Genomic DNA, 18,934 nt, shown 5'->3' with positions numbered 1-18,934 from the left:
GGGCCTCATACTCCAGGGCAACCTTGCCAATGCCCTCCAGGGCCTGGCCCCGGCCGCTGGTCAGGAACACCGCCACCTTCCTGCCCAGTAAGGCTGGCCTCACCCTTTTGAAGGTGTTGTGGCCCACGAACCTCATGGCAGCAGCCAGTCGGCCCCTCTGGGTGGAGCGCACGTAGGACAGGCTCCCCACCAGCCGCAGGAGCGGCGCCTTGCTCTGCACGTCAGCAAAGCGCAGCAGGTAGGTGGGGGTGGAAGCGTAGGAGAGCAGGGCCAGGCGGGCCCCGGCAGGGCAGTTGCCCTGGGAGATGCGCAGGTCCCGGAGCAGGAAGGCCAGGGCATTTGTCAAGCGGCCGAACTCAGCGGCGGTGATGTTGGCAGATAACTCCACCACCACGGCCAGGTCGGTGGGGAAGAGCGGGCATGCCAGGGAGTCAGGGTCTGAACAGAGACGGAACAAGCAAAGACACCATGACATCCTTCCCTGGGGCTGCACGTGGGATCAGCACAGAGCCCATTCAGAGAGCGAGCTGGGCAGGGGTCAGGATGAACCAGCCATTAACTCCCAGAATGCCCCGGCCACGTCCACCCACCCAGGACATCCATCTGTCCCTGCCACGTCCATCCACCGCTCCGAAACTCCCAGCGCCTCTGTCGCAGCAAACAACACATCTCAGGCCCTAGTTCATGCTGCTGGTTTCACTATGCTTCTCACTAGGCAGACCTCCCTCCCCAGTTCTGCCAGCCCCTCACAAAGCAGGCGGAACCGAACACTTACCGCAGCTCTCTCGGATAGAGGCAATGAGATCACAGGGCTGGAAGGGAGAGAGGGAAGTTGGATCAGTTCTAGTTTTGTTCCTTGCCTTTTCTTTCCAGGGCAATTGGCCTCCTCCTCCCCAGGACCCCCATGTGACACAGAGAGACCTGTGGGCAAGTCGGTGCTGATCCCAGAGGCCGCAGTAGACCTAACTAGACCCAGGTTTCTTGGAAAGTGTGTGTAGATCTTTTGCAAGCTCCTTCTGTCAAAGGGATGGGAGAAATTCACAGGACTGAATTAACATGAGGTCTTGTATCCTTGGGATATTTCCACCGGGGGGAGAGGGGAGGATTTCTGGTTGGTAGTCACCCAAACTCTGCTCACAAACCAAGCTCTGCCCACGTGTGATCATGCGGACATTCAAACTATGAGGTCGTACAGCCTACTGCAGTGTCAGACTTAGATCCGCCAATCCCATGTGCAGGGAAATTCTTGGCTTCCGTCCACCCCGTAAACAGCTCCCCCCGCCCGGCCCGGAGGAGCTCACGAGAGACGCAAACACCAACACCCAGCACACACCTGCTGTGCGGGAAAATCCCTGCTACGTCCTGCCCCACCCTGTCTCTCAAGGGACACTCACTTCCGCAGCTTCTCTTCCTGCTGGGATGTCACGTGGGGCTTCAGAGAGATGCAACGGCATGGAAGGCGAGCCCGCAGCACAAGGGTGCACAAGGGTGCACGTCAGGGGTAGCTGCTGCTGGTTTAAAGGGCGAATGGCACCCTCTCACGGCAGTGTGTCCCAGAGAGACGAGGCGGCTGCGCTCTCCCCAAGCCAACACACCCCCTTCCTGACCCACCCAGGCTAGCCAGACCCTGCATGAGGGGAGAACCCTTTACCTTGTAGAGGGGAACTCCAGGCAAACCCGTCAGACCCTCGGAGCAGAAAAGGGAAAATAAGAGAATAAAAAGGGAGTGAGAAAGCCTGGGAGGACTCAGAGCAGTGGAATCGACGCAGACACCGCCCCCCCCCCCTCCTGAGAGAGCATTTGCCCACCCAGGCCATTCCCCTGCCCCTGGCCACGGCCTCTATCCAGCTCCTCAGAGGAACGTGCACCTGGCCAACCAGTGCCACGCTGCACATGGGTTTCTGCCAGACCTCGGCAGGTGATCAGTTTATGTCCTGAAGCATGAGGTCAGGTGACCCTTATCTCAGCATGAGAAGCTGGGTTATGTATAGCCCCCCCAGAAAACATCCAGACCTTCTGTAAGCCCAGACACAGTCGCTGGCTGATTATGCCCCCGGCCCCGCGTCCCCACTCCCGCCAAACGCAGTCCCACCGAGACAACCATGCATCAAGACCCTACCATATCTCCCGGAGGTCCCATGCTTCCACGCACCCCTTGGTCTCCCTTTTTCCCAGCTGGCCCCTGAAAAATTGGGGGGCAATTTTAGAGAACACGAACCGGCAGGGCAGCACAAGACAGTGTGAAACAGCCCCTGGGGACAGCCCAGTGCTTCACCGCAGGGAAAGCATGAGACCCACCAGCGAACCTCAGCCAGCAGGAGATGCTCATATCCAGAGCCTAGGCCGCCGCCTCAGCGCCTACAGTCCAGGGCAAAGGGCCCCTCTCCTAGAGCTGTATTTGGGAGCAGGAGATGGGGTGGTTAGCAGAGGGGGGTCAGAAATGCTTTTGCATGGGGAGCGCTGGCTGCTCACGTATGACCAGCTGGGTTTGCATGGCAAATCTTGCTTTGAACAAGACAGCAGGTGGGCATGAGGCCTAGGGTGTGGGCTGGCACTGGGGGAAGAGACGGGCATTGCTGCAGCCTGGCAGACTGGGTGTGTGCTGGATCCAGCCTGAGGAGGAAGCCGGACTGGGCTCGGAGGCCCTAGCAGCGCTGTACTCACCCTGGGTCCACGCAGGCCTTTCCCACCTTTGTCCCCCGTGGCACCCTTCTCGCCTCTGTTACCCTGAGAATAACAGGGAACAGGCAGGCAGAGTCAGGCACCAGCACTGGGTGAGAGGAAGTCACTAGCTGTCCCGTGCACCCCACTTACACAGATGCTTCCCAGCTTGCCCTTAGAGATCCTCTGGTCCACGCCCCTCCTGTGCCCTATGCCCCCCACCGGTCCTTCTCCCGTCCCACTTGCCTTTTTCTACAGATGTTCTCTGTCCTCTGCACGTAGCTTTTACACCCTCTTTATACAGGAGTATTTGTTCCCTTATACACCATGCATCCTCTTATCAGTCTATAGCCCTATTTAATTGTTGGTCTGTCTCTTATGTCCCCTACCTAGGAGTATCCACCTACCTGCTGTGTATCTTCTGTCATTAGATCCCTGTCCCCTATGCCCTCCACGCCTCATGCAGGAGCAGATGCTCTCCCCTCCAGACCCCACCTCCCGCAGCTGTACTGTCCGATGGCCCCTCCTTCGCACTGCCCTCCATGCCAACTGCGCCTCCCCGGCCGTGCTGAGTGACAATCACAGCTGGCAGAGAACATAGAGGCTGTGCTGGACCCCGGGTAATTATCCCTTGTCTGGATGCAGTCACTGTGAAATGATAGTGCTAAGCAGCTGGCTCTCCACTCACCTGGACGCCCGGATCCCCACGGCCTCCTCGGGAGCCCTACACAAGAAAGCAGGAGAGAGGTGACTGCACGCGGGGCCTGGATCCACACTCAGGAACCGCTTCACCCAGTGCTGAAATGCAGCCGCCTCCGGGGTGCTGGACAGCAAGAGTTTTGGAGGAAGTGCAGCATTCCAGAGCGGGGCTGGTATTGCGCGGATGAAAAGCAGCCATTCCAGTGACGCAGCCCCTGATTTCCACCAGTATCAGCGAGACCGGAATCAGGCTCAACAATGAAAGTGCGCAAGGCAAGGGGATTGGGGAGAGGAGAACTGCTGGTTTGTCAGAAGCCGTGATTACCTTTGGGCCCTTCCTCCCTGGAGATCCTCGTTTATCACACCCATTGTCCCCCTAGAAAAGATACATCATTACTGTAGGACCTACACATACACAGTACCTCTGTCCCAAATCCCTTTTGGCTAAGGGTTAAGGGCTTGTTCCCAAAACCTGCGACCTCCCCACTCCCCTGCCCAGCCTGAAAGGCCCAGCCTGTCCTGCTGTGAATTTCCCCAGTTCTCTGGGGGACATCACGGGGACAATCAAATTGGCAGGATGGCCAGCTGTTGCAAAGCACCGCAGAGATGCTTTCCCAGGCACCCTGGATCAGGAATGGAGGTGACTCTTTTCTCTCAGGCAAAGGGACAGCCGGAGCCATAACAGGTGCATCTTCACCCCCACTCAGGTCCTAGGCCCCTCTGCACTGGTGCTGGGTGGCTGCAATGCATTTGGGAGGGGACTCCCACTGGAGATCCAAAAAGTCATTTTGGTGTCTAAGGGGAACAGCTGGGTCCTGACAAGGAGGAGGTGGGAACCTTACCTCCCATCTGCAGTGGCCTCTGGCCAGGAGAACCTGTTCTCGGACGCATGGCTGAGCAAGTCCAGCACCATGAGAAACACCCGTGCCAGGCAATGCCAACGTTCCCCACACCTGACTCACCAGTGCCCCCTTGTGCCCCAGAGATCCCGCATCCCCTTCCTTGCCTCTTCCTCCGGCCTGCCCCTGGAAGAGAGAGAAGCCTGCCTGCTCACGGGAAGTGCTAACGGACCAAAGCCAACAGGGTTATAAAGGGGAAGCAGCGCCCAGACAAACCTTCCAGGGTGGGGACGAGAAATTCAGAGGATCCCCCACCTGAACCCAGATCTAATTAATGCTTCTCCCTATACACTCACTGGGGTCATGGGTAACACTCTGAGCCACCACGGCAGGGCTCTGCAGTGCTCTTACAAACAGAGCCGCACCCAGTCGTCAAGAGGACCTGCGGGGAGATTTCTGCGCCATGCCCCCTGTCACGCAATACGCCACGATTCACTGACCTTCTCGCCCTTGGGGCCAGCAGGGCCGGTGTTCCCTGGGGAGCCCATGTCTCCAGAAAGCCCCTAGGCAAAAGACAAAGGTAGCTCCGAAAATGCCCACTGGTGCCAGGACCAGCCAGCCCCCTGGCTTATGGGGAACTAGATCTAGACCCTCAGGCAATGCCCAGCAACTAGCTCAGCTCACTCTGCCTGCTGGGGTGATAGGCTGGGAGATGCAAGGGGGACCCCCAGCGAGGAGGCATAGGCAGAGCCAGCGCCCCAGCTGGCGTGGGTAGGATGAGTCCTTACCATGGGGGACCATTTTCCAGCAGGGACAGGGCCCTGCGGTGAGGAGCTCATCACTGGCAGAGCAGATGCCCTGCAGCCTGCAGCAAATGCCTTTGTGTCCCTGGGGAAACACGAACCATGCAAGGGGAACCATGTAAACCACAGAGAACAAACGCTGCCCCCTAACCCCACTGGGTGCCGGCTGCGGCTGGGGGATGGACGGATCCCAGCGCCGGAGGGACGGAGCAGAAGCACCGTTCCTCCATTTCACGATCCTCATCTCATCTCTGGCCATCTGTAAAGTGGGGGCGGCACCTGAGCTCCACGGCACCCCGAGTGACCCGCGACGCCCTTCGTCCCTCTGAGACCTCGCAGGCCCTGGAACAGAAAAAGCAGGAGGGGAAATGCAGATGCTCCAAGCGCGAGCCCACGCAGACAGTCCGAGTCAGGCACCCGTGGGCGGATCCAGCTGGCCTCACCTGTGCACCTTGGTAGCCCTTCTGACCAGCAGCACCGGGGAGACCTGCAATGCCCCTCCTGCCCTACGGAGAGACCAGGAAGACAAAAAATGGTAGGGAGAGATTCCAGAATGAGCAGGAGGGGGCGGGAGTCAGGACTCCTGGGTTCTGTTCCTCTCTCTGGGAAGAAGTGTGGCTGTGTGGGTCAGAGGAGGGGAACGGGGAGCCTGGGCTCTGCCCCCAGCAATCCCACAGACTCACTGTGACCTTGGGGAAGTCACTTGCCCTCTCTGAGCCTGTTTCCCCATCAGCAAACTGGGGATAAGGATAGTTCCCTCCCTCGGGGGCGGCGGGAGGGGGTAACAGGGAGTCATCGGTTCTCACGATCAGTTCTCACCTGGGCTCCTTTCTGCCCCTTCAGGCACGTGCTCTGGGGAGAAGACACAGACATTGTTTCTTCACTACACAACCCGGCTAAACTGGAGGCCAAAGCTATCCCCCAGCCCCAGCCTCCCCGCTCAGCCCAGCGGCATTGGGCAAACACTGGGATACTAACAGGGAGACAACGTTTCAACAGCCAGTTCTGGGCCCAGGGCCAGACTCTGAGGGCTGGGTGCCTGGGGAGCTCCCACCCAGCTCCCGAGGAGGGGATGCCCTTTACCCTGCCCTGCCCCCTCTTGGAAACCTAGGGCTCATAGGGGAACTCTCCCCAGCTCTGTGATGACAGACCTCCATGGGGCAGGAGGACGCATGGCCTGGGTAAAGATGGGGTGGGCACCCCCAGAGGGGACACGGGCATTAAACCAGCCCCCAGCAGACAGGAAGCAGGCTCCAGAAGCTGATGGTGGCTCCGATCCTCCAGGATCTTCATGGCTTTATTGTACGATCAGTCCCTCCCAGCCTTCCCTGCCCCACAGAAACGGAACAAGGAACTGGGCAGATGGGTCTTGATTTCAGACACACATGCTAGGGAAGGGGCCAGCAGCTTTCGCCACCTTCACCTTGCCAGGGGCTGAGGTCTTACTGAAGATACAGGTTGGGGCCTGGGGTGGGGGGAGCTCGGAGCACAAGAGGTCCTAGGACAGACACTGGACATCTCATGCAGGACAAGACAGTGACCCGTACCGGATCTGCAGTTGGCCCCTGGGATCCAGGCGGCCCAGGTCTGCCCTCCGGTCCAGAGTCCCCCTGTTCAGCGGAGGGGTCAGAAAGAGAAGCAGAACAAAGCTGTGAGAAATGGCCTGGGGTGAGAGAGAGAGAGAGTCCAGCCCCCTCCACCCCCTACAGACTGTGAGTGGCGTGGGCTGCAGACTGGGCAGGGACCCCACACTGCCACCTCGCCGGCACAGCCCCGGGTTTCTTCCTCTGTTAAGCACAGCCTCTCCCGGCCCCTCACCGGGAGCCCGATTCTTCATTGCGCTGCCCGGTGCTGTCATTTACACCTGTGCAAAATCAGCACCGTGCTCTCCTGTGCACAAGGGGAGAACTGGCTCCTTGCTCTCCGAGGGGACCTCTGACCCCCTTGCTTGGTCCAACCGGCCCTGCAAGCACCTTCCCAGGAGCACCCCCTTCCTCCGGGCAGAGCACCCCGGGGAAGCAAATCCTTAGACATCATCATCCAGAGCTCCCAGAGCTCTGCGCCATTCTGTGCCTCTTTCCACTGGCTGCCTGGTGGCACTGACATCTCATCCTGCAGAAAGCACTGCCAGAACCCTCTATCGTCACGCCCTCCCCATTCAATCGTCTGTGCAGCTCCTGCAGTTCTTTGCAGGTTTCCCAGCCACGTACCGCCCAGGTCCAGCTCTGTTTAGCTGGCGAGCTCTGAACTGACCACAGGACAGGGTACCAAGGATGCAGCCCTTTGCTTCTCTCGACCTGTAGCAAACCAGGCTGTCTAGCAGCATCTGTCTGGAGCATCTAACTAACGCCAAGTGACCTATCGCTCGAGAGTGGGGAAGGGTTTTCTGCCATTACCTGGGCGCCTCTTTCTCCCTTCCTTCCGGGGACGCCTTGGGCTGTGCTGCTTCTCCCAGGATTTCCCTGTGGGGCATGGAGCCAGAGGGGGTGAGCACACACACTTAGCCTTTTCTTGCCAGCGAACTCAGCATTCATTTCTCCCCTTAGACTTTGAAGCTAGACTCTATGCCCAGAGCAAGATCCGGCTGCAAATGGCAGGGTGTCCGTCGTGTGGGACATGCCCCCTCGGTGCCTGGCGGTACCTCTCATGTCTCTGAAGATGGGCGTTTGGGATTAACACATCCCCTTTGCCCACCCAGGGACCCCAGCTGTGCACTCTGCAGCCCTCACTCGCTCTTCGCTTTTCTGCTGGGTAAGACAGCTTGGGCGAATGTAGGGCTGGTGGAAGGGGCCAGATTCACTGCCCCAGGGTGGGGAGGAAGGTCTGTGTATCCACAGGGCATAGGCACCAGTAGGGCAAGCTCCCCCATACGGTACTGCTCCACCAACATGCACCGGCACGACCCCGGAGACCACTCCGTTTCCTCTGGGGCCCAGCCAGCCCTTGGCCTCGCCACCAAAGCGACCAACCAGGGGGGCCAATTAGTGCCAAATGCCACGGTGATTTCAGGGGCTGAGAGCGAGACCCACGGAACTCATTGTACACCGGGGCAGCGAGCAGGCAGGAGTCACTGCCCCTGGGGTCTGCACGGCAACAGCTACCTCCCCGCGAATCTCCCCCACACTTACAGCATCGCCAGGTGTTCCTGGAGGCCCTGTGTCGCCACGGAGGCCTGGGGAGCCTTTCCGGCCCTGGATCGAGGCAGGAGGAAAAGGGTTAGCGGCATGGCGCCAGCAGGGGTGGGAACTGCGGGAGGCTGGAGCTGAGTCAGCACTGCCAGGGGTCCCACCCCACGGGGTCATCCTGCTGACGCAGCCCTGTCACCCTGAAGGCGGCTGGCTCTTTGGGAAGCAGTTTGCATGAGACAGGGGTCTGTGCCCTGCTCCGGGCAAGCGAGGAGAGCATCACCGTGCGAGTTGGGCCACACCGAGTGGGGCGGGGCTCGGAGCCGGGGTCTGAGGTCACAGTGCCCTGGGGGAGGGGAGGTGGGCACGGATCCGTCTCCTCTCCCGGGGGCTCCTTTACCTGCTCATCCCTGCTGCCTGCTCACCTGCCTCCCACGGGATCCTTTCATCCCGGGGCTCCCAAACAGACCGGCTTCCCCCTGGGAACGAGAGAATCCGGGAAAAGAGTGAACCCTCCCTCACTGTCCATTGGTCATTGCTGATGCCTGCTATTCTGCCTGGGAGAGCTCCACCGATTGATCGTTTGGCTCCAATGGCTCTAAGGGCCGATCCCCGGCTAGACGGAGGGTTACCGCAGCTCACTGCGTGCTGCATCTTCCCCTCCGTGCCTGATCCACAGAGACTAGGAGGCTGCTACAGACACCAGCGAGGGGACAGAGGGCACAACATCGCGGGGAGTCTGGCCACGAACTTCTCAGGCTTGGGGTTTTAGTTCAAGCTGCAGAGGGGCGTGTCATTCGCTCCTGAAAGCCTGGGTTCAGTTCTGGGCGAGGACTGTCGTTTCTCCAGGAGCCCCGCCTTGTGGAGGTTGATGCGGTGGATCGTTTTAGGGCAGTGGTTCTCAAGCACTCCCGACCACTGTACCCCTTTCAGGAATCTAATTTGTCTTGTGTACCCCAGGTTTCGCCTCACTTAAAAACGACTTGCTTGCGAAATCAAATACAAAAGTGCCACACCACTATTACTGAAAAAATTGCTTACGTTCTCATTTTGTCTATATGAAATTTTAGTTTGTATTAACTTCACTAGCGTAGCCTGTTGTAAAACTAGGCAACTATCTAGATGTGTTGATGTGCCCCTGAGAAGACCTCTGTGCACCCGCACGGGGACACGTACCCCGGTTGAGAACCACTGTTTTAGGGAACACACAGCAAGCATGGCACAGGGGCCTGGGGTTTGCCCAGCTCTGCTGCAGAACATGCAGTTGCATAGCTCACCTTCTCCCCAGAGATGCCCTCGTATCCCGCTTCCCCAGGAGCTCCCTGGAAAGAGATTTGTAGTTGTCTTAGTCCTGGATGCTACGTGAGAACAGTCCAAATAAACAGGTGCTCTGGAGCAGGTTCAGGAGCAGCATGTGTCCCTCCTGGCCCCGTCGGCTAGGGCCAGGCGTTCTCAGCATTTTGCATCTTATCAGAGAGGATGCCATGGCACAAGTCACCTCCCCTCCCACTCCTCTTTGCCCAGCCCCTCCTCCCCCCTCATTTGCTGCCACCATGGTCTCTCTCTTCTCTCCTCACCCCTGTGCAACCAGAAGCACCAAAGCCACTGCCAGGCACTGAGGAGCCCTCAAGTGGATTTTTGGAGGCTGATGAACAGAACAGCTCGGGGCGTTTGTCTTCCCTCTGCCTGGGACGGCGTGCATTCCCCTGGCACGCCGGCAGATACCTGCTCTGCCTGGCCCCAGAGGAGCGCGCCGGGTATGCCACGTCGGAGTTCGTGCAGGGAGACGTTTAGGGAGGGAGTGTGGCTAGCGGGTCTCGTTACTGTGCGGATGTGCCACGAAGCTGAGCCCTGCCACGTTTGCCTTAAGATTTGCTCTACAACATACGTTTGTTTCTCCACGCACACCAAACATGAAGGTCTCTGTACCTGCTCTCCAGGGTATCCCATCAGTCCCTGAAGCAAGACAGAGAGAGAAAGCCGGTTAGACGGAGGGATCTCTGAACCAAAGGGAAAGCAGCTGCCGAGGCTGGGTCTGGCATCTTACCTTGGGCCCACGCTGGCCTGGGCATCCCTGGGTTCCCCAGTTTCCTTGGAGCCCCCGCAGCCCCTGCGCCCCCTGAAACAGGGATTGGAAAGGAGATACCTTCAAACATCCCAGCAGTAAAGGTGGCTTCAGAAATAAGCATCACGCACGTCTCTTCCGGGCCGCACACGACAGGGGCCAGGAGTCCCCCAGAGCCAGGTCTGTCCAGCTGGGGAAATGTCTAGGGTGCTCGGGGCGGGAGGGGACGGGGGACCAGGAGTTGCAGTGGGAGAAAGCTGAGCTAAGGAGAATCCAGGCTGGGTATCAGGTAATGCTCCTTAGCAGTGAATGCTATTAGATTGCTTACGTGGCACGTGTGAGCACGGGACGGCCCAGTGCCGGAGGGCAGCGGGATGTATGAGCATGGGACGGCCCAGGGCCATGGGGCAGTAGGACTCACGCAGCCAATGCGAGCATGGAAAGTGGTGGGAGCCCCATCACCTGGGACTGCAGAAGCAGAGTAGATCAATCTCCAGGGCACCACCCTACCGTGGCCCGCGAGGGAAAGAATCAGACGTCTTGCTGCCGCTAAGCTGTAATCAGGGTGGGCAAAGTCTGTGGGACACCGGAGTCCCACCCCGATGCTCTTCCTATCGCAGAAGCCGGGAGGGGACCGCGTCTTTATGGCCAGCGCTCTGCTCACCAGAACACACCAGCAGCCAGGCCTGGTAGCCAGCCCAGCCTGTGCACAGCATCTCTGCCCTTGAAACAGATTATCAGGCCGGGTCTAGGTTTGTGGGGTGCATCCCACACACCCCATTTCTACACCCTGGGCTCAAGGAGCAGCCAGCCTTCCACTGGAGGTTTAAGAGACAGATGACAGGTCTACTCACACTGTGTCCATAGTTCCCGTGGTCACCAACCAGCCCCTTTGTTCCTTTCTTCCCCTAGGACCGAGAGAACAGAACGTTTGAAGTCAGCTTCCTGGGACACAGCCTGCTCCGGGCACTAGGTCCCAGTCTGGGCACTCCAGAGAACAGCCGGCGGCATCCACTCTAGGGCTCACTCCCCTCTCCGTGCCCAGAATGCTAGGACCCAGCAGGACGTAAAGTCCCAGCCTGTGAGCTCCAGACAACCCAGGGGAGCAGCAGTGCAGAATCAAGGCAAGTGCTTGAGGGTAAGCTCTGCTCAGCACTCAGAGAGATCTCTTTGGCTGACTGGGGGCGTGCTGGGCTGAGTGACAGCTGTACTGTGTGCAACTGCTTAACTGGGGATTCAACTAAGGGGACCGTTGTGGTCTAGTGGGCTGAGCACAGGGCTGGGATCCAGGAGCCTTGGATTCTAGGCACAGCGGGAGAGGAAGAGGGGAGTGTTGCCTAGTGAATAGAGCAAGAAGCTTTGGAATCAGGATTTGGTGGGTTCTCTTCCCAGCTCTGTGCGAGAGTTTGCGAGTCACAGCCCCTGAGTTCTAGTCTGGACTCTGGGAAGGAGCTCTCTCATGGCTAGAGCAGAGGCTGAGGTGGTCAAGGCTCCTGGTTCCTATCCTCAGTTCCGAGGGAATGTTGCATAATAGTTAGAGCAAGGGACTGTGATTCAGGGTGCCTGGAGTCTATCCTCCACCCGCAGTCTAGTGGCCTTGGGCAAATCACTTCGCTTCTATGCCTCAGTTTCTCTCTTAGTAAAACAATCGTGTTTGTAAAGCGCTTTGAGATCCCCAGAGGAAAACACGCAGCACGAAATGGACGTTCTAAGTATTAATCACTCTGACTAAGTGGTTAAGACCAACTTCAGTGTCTGGTGACCCCAGTTAACACAACACCACCAGCTAATAGAGCTCAGACAACACAGCGGCCAAGTCAACAGGGGACCAACCAGCTGGGTCAGACAGCCTAGGCCCAGCAAAGCCAGTAGGAATGTGAGTTGGAGACACCAGGAGATTTATCCCCAACTGGAAGGCAAAGAGAACATTATAAACTCTGCTCAGAAACACAAAAAAACAAAAATCCCCTTGTGCCTTTATATCATTCCTCCACGCTGTGCCGATGCAGATGTGCAAACATCTGCCCTCATCCTGACTTCTCAGACCAGTGAGCAAGTGCAAAAGGCATGTAAGCTCAGAACAAGCGTTTTCCTAGCGGTCATCTGCACAGGGTGTTTTTGCACTGGCAGCTCCGCTGGTTTCCCTGCACTGGTGCAAATCCTTGATGCAGATACGCCGCCGGTGTGGTTTGCGCCCAGACGTAGTTTGGAGCCACGGGGAGCCTCATCTGCAGGCGCCACTATTTACACTGATGCAGCACGTCTCTAGCAGGGGTCTGCACCAGTGTAAAGAAACCCAGCATAGCAAAGGGGCCAAGTGCATGACTCCAACTTCGTCACCTCCATGCAGAGTGGGCGGGCGTGGGCTGTGAGCCAGGCAAATCGCAGGCCTGCACAGTCTCACGCTCCTGCTAGAGCCCAGGCCAAAGCACCCGAAGGGAACAACACAACCCCCCTCACCAAAGCGGAGGCGGCATGTGACAGCCCTGCATGCAGTGCCAGGGCCGGCCACCTGCAGCAAGCGCTTTACCTTGCGCCCTGGAACACCCACGGGGCCTGGCAGGCCCGGGAGTCCTATGCAGGTGCAGGGGCACGGATGGCAGCACTTCCTCTCTGACACAGCCAGCTGCAGTGGGACAGAAAATGCCAGCGTCACATCCAGGGCAGGGACCTCTGCCCTGCGGTCTCTGCAAGGAGCAAGGGAGCTGTGGGCCGACACAGAGCGAGCGACTGACCACTGCCAGGGAGGCAAACCTGGTCACCAGGCTTCCCTCGCTCAGAGCACAGGAGCTGCCGTGCAGTCAGTATCCCTGGCCCATGTGATAGGCCCACCTTGTGAAGCATCTCTGCCCTCAGCTAGAAGGGATCAGCCCCCAGGGCCCACGAGAGCCGTCTCCCGTCTCCCTGCCGACACGGAATCCCACCGGCTGGGAAAGGGCCCTGCCTTACCAGTTCTTGAGCCAAAACGCTGCCGATCTCTGGCCTCTCCATGCTCAGCTGCTGGCTGTTCCCGAACCTTCGCCCAAACTCAATGAGCTTCAGCTCTTCCACCCGGGTAGCATTGTTCATCGCGATGGTCACCAGCGTGTCGAGCTGGCCTAGGACAGGAAAGGGGGGCAGAGCGGGGGGGGAGGGCAGCGTGTGGCACCCCGGGGCAGGGGGGGACACAGGTTACCAAGCGCCGTGAGGCGTGGGTTAGGTGATTGATGCCCTGGGGCACATGACTCCCTATCTGACTGCGTCCCTTAGCCGCTCCGTGCCTCAGTTTCCCCATCCGTAGGGTTCAGGCCATGACACTGTCCTGCCTCGCAGGACCGGTAAGGATCAGCAAATGTTTGCAAAGTACTTTGAGAGCCAGGCAGGTGCGAGCCGGGGGCAGACCAGTGCCATGGGGCAATGGTAAAATGTGGCCTCCACCAAAGAGGTGCAATGTAGCCAAGAGGGGAATGCAGACACCAGGCCCCATCGCACCTGAGATCTCCACACTACATCAAGGCTCCTGCACCCTGGTTGTGCCCCGGACAAATGTTCTGACTCCCCCCCCCCCCATATGAGCACCGGTCTCAGGGAGGTTGTGTGATCGACCCACAAACCTTGCACCCGCAGAGTGGTCGACATCTCTTCCAGCTCCTCTGCATCACCATCCAACCCGTCCGTAAACAGCAGCAGCACCTGGGGCACAGACACGTTGGGGACACATCAGCCTGTGGGCGGCTGTGGAGGGAGCAGGATGCAGGCGGACACAGCTAGCGTCCCCCAGCCTGGGGCCACACATTACGCAGCAGCAGCAAAGCAGCTCTGATTCTGCCCGACGGACCGGGTATTACGTCCAAGCCAGACGCACCCCGCTGTGCTGACACCAAATGCCCCAGATACAACTGACCTGGGCAGCCAAACAGCTCAGGTGAAACCTCTGCTGAGCACCCAGGAGCCTTTCTCTTCGAAAAGCCTACCCGCCATGAGAATGATGTTCCCAGCCCTGACACGCCCCCACCCCAGCCTCCCTCAGCAAAACCAAGCCAAAACAGAGACAAGTAAGACCATCACAAATCTCCTCCCCCAAGCAGAGTTTTCACTCCAAAATAGGAAGAGTGCCCATGAAATCCACCGGGGCCGCTGCTATTGCTACTGATTTTACAAGGAAGGCGCTCTGATGCCACGGTGATGGGCAGCAGGATAAACAGACAGACAGAACCAAACACTGGCTGGACTGCGGTGAAGCAACGGGAGCTCCGCAGGGAAGAGGCAGCCGGAGGGTTACATGGGCAGAGCTGGCCGAGGAAAGGAGCCCGAGAGGGTGTCGTGGTGGCTGCAGGGTGCGCCCATGCGGTGCTGGCCTCTACCTTGTTACTCTCTGGTAGGCGTCTGCTCATCTCCAGGAATCTCTGCAGGGAGGGCTGGTTCAGGTAGGCGCGCCTGAAGGCGTGCGCCACGTGCAGCTGCTGCAAGGTGTCCTCCTGGTACCTGGCGAGGCGGGCTCGGAAGATGACCTCTCCGTCCTGGTCCACGCTCTGGATGCTCAAGGTGATGTTGAGCTGGGCGCAGCTGACCCTGGTCAGGGAGAGCAGCTCCCGGATGATGCCTCCCAGGTACTGGTGCAGGCTGGACTGTTGGTAATCGGTGACGTCCAGGCCGATGAGCAGGTGCAGGGGGCAAATTCCTGCAGGGCAGAACATGGAGACCCAGCCAGCTCCCTGCCCCCTCTCACGCACCACCGCCCCTCCACGTCTCCCTCCCACACACTCCCGGGGACACCTGTGCCAGGGTCTCCCCCGCCCACCCATGGTGTCAAATGGCTTCTCAGGAGTCAGCTTTGCGGGGGGACCTTCCAAGGCAGGTCTGCACGGCAGCTGGGAGCATCCATTCCCCCCTGCACACACACACACACACACACACACACACACACACACACGTAGACAGACTTGTGCTAGCACACTACAAATCGCGGTGTGGACGTTGCTGCACCAGTGGAGGCTCCGGAGATCGGAGCTAAGGGCTCAGGTAGGCGCACCTTGGTCCCTCCTGTTCTCTGCTTGTGTCACAGAGTCTGCTCTCCTGGGGGCCGCGGTGCTTTGGTCTAATGCTGGGTGTCAGGCTCAGCGAGGAGGTGGCATTGAGTGGCCGGTGCTATACTGGAGGTGAGGCTACATAACGGTCCTTCCTGGCCTTAAACTCTAAATTTCGAATGGAGTTGTGGACCCATTTGGAAATCTTAGACAGTCTGTGGAACCCCAGAGGTCCGCGACCCACAGGTTGAAAGCCACTTCCATAGGGGATGGACCCTGGGAGTCCCTTCACCCGCCCACGTACACAGACAGCAAGGCCGGGGGGTCTCCGTGGATCCCCTCACCAGCCCCTGCACCTCATTGTGCACAGAGAGTAGGGCCTGGGGGTCCCTGTCGGGGTACGCCCTGGGCGTCAGCAGCAGCACCGACCTGTAGGGATTGGGACGGCCCCAGGCAGCGCATCAGAATCAATAAAGGCCCCTGGGGGAGGAGTCCCCACTTACCCGTGTCCTGACTCCGAGCCCCTCCAGCACCAACAGCGAGCAGACACAGAGTGAGCCAGCGTTTGAACAGCACCGTCCCCTGCATCCTGGCAGGCGGGCCCCGGGCTGGAAGGGCAGGGGTGGGACGGGGGCCCCGGGGACAGGACAGCGGGTCTGTATGGGGAAAGCACAGGGATCACCCTCCTGGAGCTCTTGCCCCTCAGGTTGTCTATAACTGCACCTGGGGAAAAAGACCTCGCTTTCACCCCCGTGGTCCAATCCTCGGGGCAGCTACCCATCACACTGGGTCCTGGGCAGATCCACGGGGAAGTAGGTATGGGGAGGTATCCCTTGGAGGCTACTCCAATTCACCAGCCCTCCTCGGCCCTTATGCATGCTTCCCAGGGGCTGAGCACCATGGGAGCCATGGCCTTGACTCCCCCTCACCCACCACATGCATGGAACTGCCATAGGCCATGGTTCGGTTCTAAGCATCCCCGCTCAACCCCTGCCCCAGGCCTGCCATATCTGTTCTACTGCCGGGGGTCTTCTGCAGCCATGGGGAGAGCAGGACCCAGCCCTTCATGTGGGACTCAAGCAGGACCTTGCGCAGGGCTTAGTTTAGTTGGACTGCAAGCTCTCTGGGACAGGACCGCCTCGCTGTGTACATACCGAGCCTGCCACAAGGAGCTCTGATCTCAGCTGGGGCCTGTAGACGCCACTGCAGCACAAATAGCAATAATAATAATAATCAAACACCTGCCTTGGGAATCGGGGTCAGGGCTCTGGGTCTGGCACCATTTCCCACTCTCCGACATTGCTGAGGAAAAACAAACAGAGCCCAGCCCAGCTGAGGGGCTGATTTTGGCTTCCCCCAGCACTGACTGTCAAAGCAGATCCTGACCCACCCTTTATAGTCTGTTTGTTTTGCTCTTTGTGGAAACACATGCGGGTGCATTTTGTTCCTCTGTTATTCCAGTGCAATGGACTTGATGCTGCGGTCTGGTGGGGAAGGGGACCCAGTAAGGGGAGATTTGCCCCAAATATCTGAAATGTATGCCAGTGTACAAAAATGACTTTTCCATATCCATCGCGTTTCTTGGTCCTTTCTCAAGCTGTATAGATGCAAACTTTTTGCTAGGTCACAGTCCACATACGTCTTTTGCTCTGATGTTGCTGTGAGTTAATAAATACTGATGATGCTTTGAATTTATACAGCAAAAACAACGAGAGCTCTGTGGCACTTTAAAGACTAACACATTCAATTTAGCAATTTTAAATTGAATTTATATAGCATCTTTCAGCTGAAAATCTCAACATGCTTTCCAAAGGTGGATAAGTAGTTTCTTCCCCCCATTTATAAAGACATGAAAACTGATGTGCAGAGAGGTTAAGGTTCAGTTGAGAATAAATCACAGGAGTCCTGACACCTAGTCCTTGATCTAACCACTAGACCACATTCCCTCTGGGAGCTAGGAATAGAACCCCGGAGTCCTGACTCTCAGCCTCTTGCCCTAACTGCTAGACCACCCTACCTCTATTTTTAGAGCACAACTGTCACTTTGTGGATTCAACACTGTAACTTCACTGCGAGATCAAAGAGACAGTTCCAGAGGGGTAGCCGTGTTTGTCTGTGTTTAGCATCCGACGAAGTGGGTTTCTGCCCATGAAAGTTTATGCCCAAATAAATGTGTTAGTCTTTAAGGTACCACAGAACTCTCCCTGTTTTATCAAAGAGAAAGAGAACCTTGTTTAAATGGAAACATCTTTAAGCATCAGCAAAGTGGCAAGCTGAGAACAAAACACAGCCGAGAGCTGATCCTGGGATATTTCCCTCTATCTTCTAAAGTTTTCCCCAGTGCAAAGTTTTCTCTTTACAAAAAGCATAGCCTCTTACCTCACTGCTGCACGTTATATCAGCAAGCGCCTGCAGATCCGGAGAGGCTCATCCACAATGAACAGAACAATCTATTCTTTGATTCGGTGGCCGGCTGCAGGATGGAGGAGAATTGGCTGCTCACTTAGGACGTTTTGCGTTTGGAGGTTTGCTTGTTTATTCCACGGACGAACTAAATAAATAAATAAATGGATGCGTCAGGAGGAGCCACATTCCGTCCCAAGAACAACTTGCCAGATTTTAGCTGTCTGATTCTTAAAGAGCCCATGTGAGGTCAAACTAACCTCCCTAAGGCCCACGATGCCACCCGGCACGACGCTCAGCAGTGCCGGCTGGGTTTTCAGTGTCCTGTTGAGGGTATAGTATATGCAGATTGCAGCAAACCCACTGGTAAAATGAAGGAATAGACTTGTTAAAAGGCATGTCTGGATATTGGAGCACGTGTTGCTAAAAGTATAATGAAGCCTTTTGAATGAAATTCCAGGAGCAGGATCAAGGAGATTTCCAGCTCCCCTAGCTGGCAATCAGAATGAGAAGCCAGGCCACTTTATGGGAACAGATCTGGAAAGAGGTGGGAAAGAAATTCACCCAGAGCACAGGGGTTTGTCAATACATTAAAACTCAAGGGGAACAACATCCAGATTACCCTCCAGATTTACCGGGTGCAAATCAGCACCGCTCCATTGAAAACAATAGGGGGAGGTTGATTTACACCAGCTGAGGATTTGGCCCAATAGTCTCCAAAGACAAACCTCCTTCCCTGTGCCCCTAACAGAACCTGATGTTATCAAAATGGAAAGTGTTGGAAACATGCACTTTTACAGGGATGCTGTTTGTCTCCTCTTGAGACTACACAGACAATGAAATTGGATTTGCCTCTTGCCCTATCCAGTTCTCATGAACTAGCCCAATGTTGCAATGTGTGGGTTGCACTCCATGAAGAGGGAGTAGGAAGGGGGAGAAAACCCCCACCAGAACCAAAGCACACTGTTTTCAAAGGATTGTTTATTAAATGGAAACTTTTTTTTTTAAATTGAACTTAATAGCTTTAAAATCTTGGGCTTTTACAACAATTTAAATGTTATGCCTAAAATTAGCCTGCAAGCATTTGTGTAACTGAAGTATATCCTGACATTTCTCCCATGGAGGAAAACAAAGGGGAGTACATGAAAGGCAATTTATTGAAGAGACAGGCTTTCCCCAACCAGTGATATTTGAGGAAGGAATTGGAATGAGATGAAGTCTGAGTTTACCAGTTATTGAAAAGAAAAAATGAGAAAAGAAATGTTATCTGGTGGGTAGAAAAGGGAAGGGGGACCCAGGATTCCTGGGTTCTATTCCCATCTCTAGAAGGAAG

General features: G+C 57.0%; 1 protein-coding gene across 1 annotated transcript; it reads right to left on the bottom strand.

Moving 5' to 3' along the window:
- Nucleotides 1–11: 11 nt before the first annotated feature.
- LOC137150475 (collagen alpha-4(VI) chain-like) lies at nt 12–15,786 on the bottom strand (the record flags this gene model as incomplete). Its single annotated transcript, XM_067544434.1, has 21 exons — nt 15,702–15,786; nt 14,536–14,852; nt 13,786–13,864; nt 13,142–13,290; nt 12,723–12,818; nt 11,047–11,100; nt 10,175–10,246; nt 10,057–10,083; nt 9,405–9,449; nt 8,553–8,606; nt 8,131–8,193; nt 7,399–7,464; nt 6,550–6,612; nt 5,822–5,854; nt 5,446–5,508; nt 5,282–5,344; nt 4,700–4,762; nt 2,120–2,182; nt 1,652–1,687; nt 776–812; nt 12–438 (listed from the first exon to the last, which is right to left on the bottom strand). Coding segments are annotated over exons 1-21 (1,955 nt in total), but the record flags the coding sequence as incomplete, so codon positions are not given.
- Nucleotides 15,787–18,934: the final 3,148 nt, after the last annotated feature.

This window comes from Emydura macquarii, unplaced genomic scaffold, assembly GCF_026122565.2.
Source record: "Emydura macquarii macquarii isolate MOO-44397 ecotype Brisbane River unplaced genomic scaffold, CSIRO-AGI_Emac_v2 contig_170, whole genome shotgun sequence".
Taxonomy (NCBI): domain Eukaryota; kingdom Metazoa; phylum Chordata; order Testudines; family Chelidae; genus Emydura; species Emydura macquarii.
Note: the sequence above shows the minus strand (reverse complement) of the source record. Positions and strands in the feature narration are given on the sequence as shown.